This window comes from Branchiostoma belcheri, unplaced genomic scaffold, assembly GCF_001625305.1.
Source record: "Branchiostoma belcheri isolate BF01 breed outbred unplaced genomic scaffold, Haploidv18h27 scaffold186, whole genome shotgun sequence".
Lineage (NCBI taxonomy): Eukaryota > Metazoa > Chordata > Leptocardii > Amphioxiformes > Branchiostomatidae > Branchiostoma > Branchiostoma belcheri.
This window is the reverse complement of record NW_017803335.1, coordinates 172,391-177,492: the sequence shown is the minus strand read 5'-3', so window position 1 is coordinate 177,492 and position 5,102 is coordinate 172,391. Positions and strand designations below refer to the sequence as shown.

The 5,102-nt window shown below is 43.2% G+C and overlaps 1 protein-coding gene across 1 annotated transcript in view; it reads right to left on the bottom strand.

Moving 5' to 3' along the window:
- Positions 1-275: 275 nt before the first annotated feature.
- Positions 276-5,102, bottom strand: part of LOC109467645 (protein cramped-like) — an 11,116-nt gene continuing 6,289 nt past the window's right edge. The window contains exons 9-12 of the mRNA XM_019765682.1: positions 3,368-3,482; positions 2,486-2,567; positions 1,905-1,995; positions 276-988 (exon numbers count right to left, since the gene is read on the bottom strand). Coding sequence (XP_019621241.1) covers positions 276-988; positions 1,905-1,995; positions 2,486-2,567; positions 3,368-3,482 — 1,001 coding nt within the window. The remainder of the gene's footprint in view (positions 989-1,904; positions 1,996-2,485; positions 2,568-3,367; positions 3,483-5,102) is intronic.

Below are 5,102 nucleotides of genomic sequence, written 5' to 3'. Positions count from 1 at the left end.
CATTGAAATGTGTTTTCTCAGGTGGGTATGACAACACGGTGTATTATACATGTAGATCTGCATCACCCTTGGTCCCAGCCTTCCAGCCTTCAGGTGATCCGACCTGTGGTTGGGCTGGAACCTTGGGTGATGTAGGATACAACGTGTTGTATTCTATATTTAAAAAGAGTTGACAGTTTTCAGGACTACTCACCATGACAAAGAGTTCTGCAAATGTGAGCATGCCTACAGTCTGGAGGGTCCAGCCCTCCCTAACTGCCTGCTCCAGGACACACTCAGACCCCAGGGAATTTCTTACTATTGCTGTCTGGCCTGATGTCTTGTTGCATATTGTCTGTAAAAACAACCTCCCCCTGTGGAGCACCATCTGACTGCTGCCCACCAGCCAACATGGTCTGTGTATCTGCTGCAGGCTCACTGCAGCTGACGCTACTGTCATTGTTCGTGGGACATTCTTCTGCCCCTGATGTGTCTCTTTCTTCAGTTCTTGTGATATCTCTCCCACCGTGTGCATCGTTACTATTTACACCATCTGTACTACCATTGGTCTGCCCCAATCCTTCCCTCCCTACATCTGCTTGGTCTGGGTTCCTGGCTGACTCCAACTGACAACACTCATGTCCAGGGCAGCTGTCCTGTTCAGCAGTTCTTTTACACCCAGATTCTTCTTCTTCTGTATTGCACTGACACTGGGACGCACAACTGTCTACTACATGTACAGCACCGTCTGCTGCTTGCTGCCCACTGTCTTGTTCTGACAAGTCTGTTGTTGCTGCTTTGCTACTTTGAAAATCTTCCTCATTCAAACACCTGGAAGGGCAATCCTGTTTCAGACCTGCGGCATCACTACTGCAACTTTTGGAGGTGTTGTCCAGCTTGTTTGCAGGTTTTCCCTTGGCTGATAGGACAGCGTTGGTGATGACCAGGGGTTTTGTGTTCTTGGTTGGCTCTGCGATGTAACAGAAGTTCTTGCTGTGCACAACTTTCCCTGTAGTGATACAGTACAGAACAAACTGGTGAAAGAGAACCAAGAGTATGTGGCAATGGTTGTGAGTTTCTGCTACTGAGATATAAAATGTGTGTTACTTGCTACTCTTGCCATAATCCAGAACCATGGTACATACAAACAAGCATTAGGCCTAGGAAAAAAGAATGTTGTGTTTCCTGACTGATGCTAGCAAAAAAAACTGCCAGCCCTAGCAGTTTTTTGTGGACACCTGCAAGGGACATAAATTTTTCATGCTCATCAACCTTTTCTAGCTCCATGATCCAACACCTGAGTGATGAAATGTTGACATTGAAACTATGAGTGTCCTGATGCAAGTTTCACTTTGTTGAACTGTTTTGTACAAGTTGGATCACTAGAGATCGCCAAAGTCTTTAAAAAAAGAGAATCCCTACCTCCTCACCTTAAGTTTTACCTCCAGGGAAGGAGACATCCTTCTGCGGAGGGGTTTTGTGAGAGATTTAGATTTTCATGTTCGCAGCTGTTTCTCGCGTTTGGGTGGACGGATTCTTTTGAGACTCGGTGTATGTTTTGCTAATGGGCTGCAGATAATGCACATTCTTTTGTTTTTATTGTACATGTATATGTGTTTTGGTGGCCCCAGAACACTCCTTTGAGCATGAAAGTGGTCGCGACCGTTGACCTTTGGCTTGTACATGTATTAGATATTGTCGGTCTCATCCACGAAGGTGACCCCTCGCACAGAGGGGTGTCCGGTCTCGATAAATTCTTTGTTGAAAACCCTAGTCCTGAAGCGCCCAACAATTGTTTTTGTAAACAACATATAAAAATATACAATAAAAAGCCCGGAGGTATAAAATCTCAGATTTTATTTTAGAAATGAAACAGGAAACACAACTTTTTTTCCACGGCCTTACGCAAAGACAGAGCAGCTGACCTGTAACAGGAATGGGGTTGATGATGGCACCAGGCGGAGGCAGGATAGACAGGTGGACTTTGGTCTCCTCCGACACACTCAGCTGCTGGAGCTGGAACATCAACAACAGAACTTACTGTAAATCACATCACCTTCGCGGTGGCAAAATTTCTCGGCCTGAGAAAAATGGACAATTATCCATGTTCCCTCACTATACGTACATGGACAAGTACAAGTAGTGGTACACATGCCAAAATGTGGACACTTTTGGGATGTGTAAACTGTAAACTTTGTGGCATGTAATGGAAAAAAAATTTTAAAACAAACAATCTGTCAACCTCAATTCAATCATTGACAAAAATCTTGGGTAAAAATATAGAAACATCCAAAGTACCACCAACAACCAGTCTCAGTCTCAACTCCATGATTTGCCTCTCAAATTCAAAATGTGGGAAATTACATTTTTAAAGGCTTGAAAACACAAAATTTGTCCCCGGACCCCCCTTAGATTGCGATAACTCTCTCCCCAGGTCTGATCATGAAGCTGGGCTGAAGAATGTTGAGCTGGCTAAAGCCGTGATACAGAATGTCTGATTCCTCACAATTTTCAGCCTGTGCGGGGTCCACTTCACCTGCAGGAACTCCAGCAGGGATGCCACTCGTCTGTGCAGGGGGATGTTTAACCTGAGAATAACATGGACAGTTGTTATTTACATCATACACTGGATAAAAGCATTTACATGCATGTCATACCTGGGTCGTAACGTTCGATACAGGTGTTCCGGCCCGTGTGATACATTGTAACTACCGGTACAGCCCGAGGTTCTATTTGGTTTTCTAAATGTTCCACATTTTGCCTGAGCTGCATGCCTAATTCCGGATTCGGATGTTGGGATTGATTTTGTTGCATTTGTTTTGCAAATCGATGTTACCTAATTGTATCTTAACCAAGAAATATAGATTGAGCACTTTGCAATTGTTACTATGCTAATACTGCATTTTTTGGATCCTAGTAACATCTAATCTACATGTTTTCCAGACGTTTCTAATCTATCACACTTCAAAAATATAATGTCAGATGCCCTATTACTATAGCCTGGGTTCCATCCTGGTTAGTTACCTCCGCTCCCACAGTCGCTCCCACCAACCACTCAGAAAAGCTTTTAAGTGCCTTCTCTTGTTCGCATTTTAGCTCATAAATGCCATCTAAACTAGCCAGAACCGACGTAATTGCCCGATTGATCGCACTATCGCTAGAATTGGGCTCTGCGTCGGCCATGTTGATGATGATAGGAAAGCCACCCTGCCAGGGGAACGCACAAAGAGAGGGCCAATCAGCGCGCTCGCACCAAACCTGGCTGTATATTCGGATTCCAGGCGGCCGTTATGGAACCGGTCCCAGACTGGTTGGTGGGAGCGACTGTGGGAGCGGACGTAAACTAACCAGAATGGAACCCAGGCTACTATTACTATCCTTTGCCCACCTGACTCGAGGGTTCTGTGCCAGTCCTTGGATGACAGCCCACGCCTGGTTGGAGTGGGGCTGCAGTTCCAGCTGGACCCGCGGGGGGAGCTTCTCCGGGCGCTTGTCTTCATCATCTACAGGAGAAACACAGAACCACATGTCAGTCACCAATTTCACACTTCCCATAATGCCTAGTAAAAGTCACGGATATGACGTAAGACCACCCCACTCCCCCTTCCTCGATGTAATATTTCCAACAACTTCTATCAACAACGTACCTTCTATCGTTCTACCTTCTACCGAAGACTCTCCTACTTGCACGGTTGCATTACGTATATTAGAACAATAGAAGGTATGTCATTTTCTCTAATTCCAACAATAATGCAATTATGGCATGTGCTTTATACTAGAGAAATAATTCAAAACAATAGTTGACCAGTTTGTTGATAGAACTTGTTGGAAATATTACATCGAGGAAGGGGAAGGGGGAGGTCATACGTCATATCCGTGACTTTTACTAGGCATTATGGGAAGTGTGAAATTGGTGAATTAACATATGGGACTTGCCCCAGGACCTATGAGTTTTGGGCCAAACAGGATATCACCCTACACGATGGAATTATAGTATTTCCTCATTGATTCTTCATCATCTACATTAATATTTGTATTTCTGTCCATGTTCCTCTCTTTCTCAGTTATATGTTTGAATCATTCTATCATAGAATACAGCAGGGTTTCATAGTTTATAGAATTTCACTAATAATTATGTAAATTAGATCATGACTAGCAGAAATGTCATCTCCTCATGTCAGACATCACAGCTCTGTAGATACCAAAAATCACGGCGATCTGTCAACCCCTTCTTGAGTTATCCTCCCAAGATTTTAACGCTCTTACAGTTCCAGTATAAGGTGTTAGAAATCCTCACAAGCATCAGAGCTACATGTATACCACCACCAATAAATCGTGACCTACAGCATGTCCATAACACTAGATACAAAAACAGGTCTGGAAGTTCTGCTGCAATACGTTAAAAAGCCATTAGGAGGCCCATAATATAATAATGTGGAGGTCTGATTAAGACCTACTAATATATCAAATATCAAGACAATCCATCTGAGGCTTCTCAAGTTATCATGTTCACACATAGACACAAAGACACACACACACAAAAACATAACCTTCTCAAAGCTAATGAATGAACAATCATAAAAAAGATAAGAAAGCAGATCATACAAGCAACATAACAGTCCTACTCACCATCAATATTGTTCAGCCTTTTCAAGGCCCTACAAACAGGTGTCTTTATTCTGTTGGGTAAGAAAAAATCTTCACTTGTTATGTTAGCATCAGGTCTCAAACAAACTTGACTGCTGCAGTTCCCCAAAATACCTGCTAGGAGGCATGAACTTGTGCAATCTCTTTATGAAGCAAAGAGCGATCAGCGACCCATAAGCCTAGACTGCAATTCTGCTGCAACACTGCAATTCTGCTGCACTACATGTGTACTTAGAAAAGCTGCAAGGTGTCCAAAGTCTAGTCATTTCTTTGATGGGTTGAGACCTGAAATTCCATGCCAATACACCAATTATCTTGTTGAACTATGCAGCTAAACCACATGCAAACATGCATAGAATAAATGCTAGGGGAGGAGGGAAAATAATAAATCTTTGTATCAAAATAATGCTCATGTCAGAGAACATTAGAAAGAATGCAGCATACATACAGATACAGTGAAATGTCAGCTTGAAAGC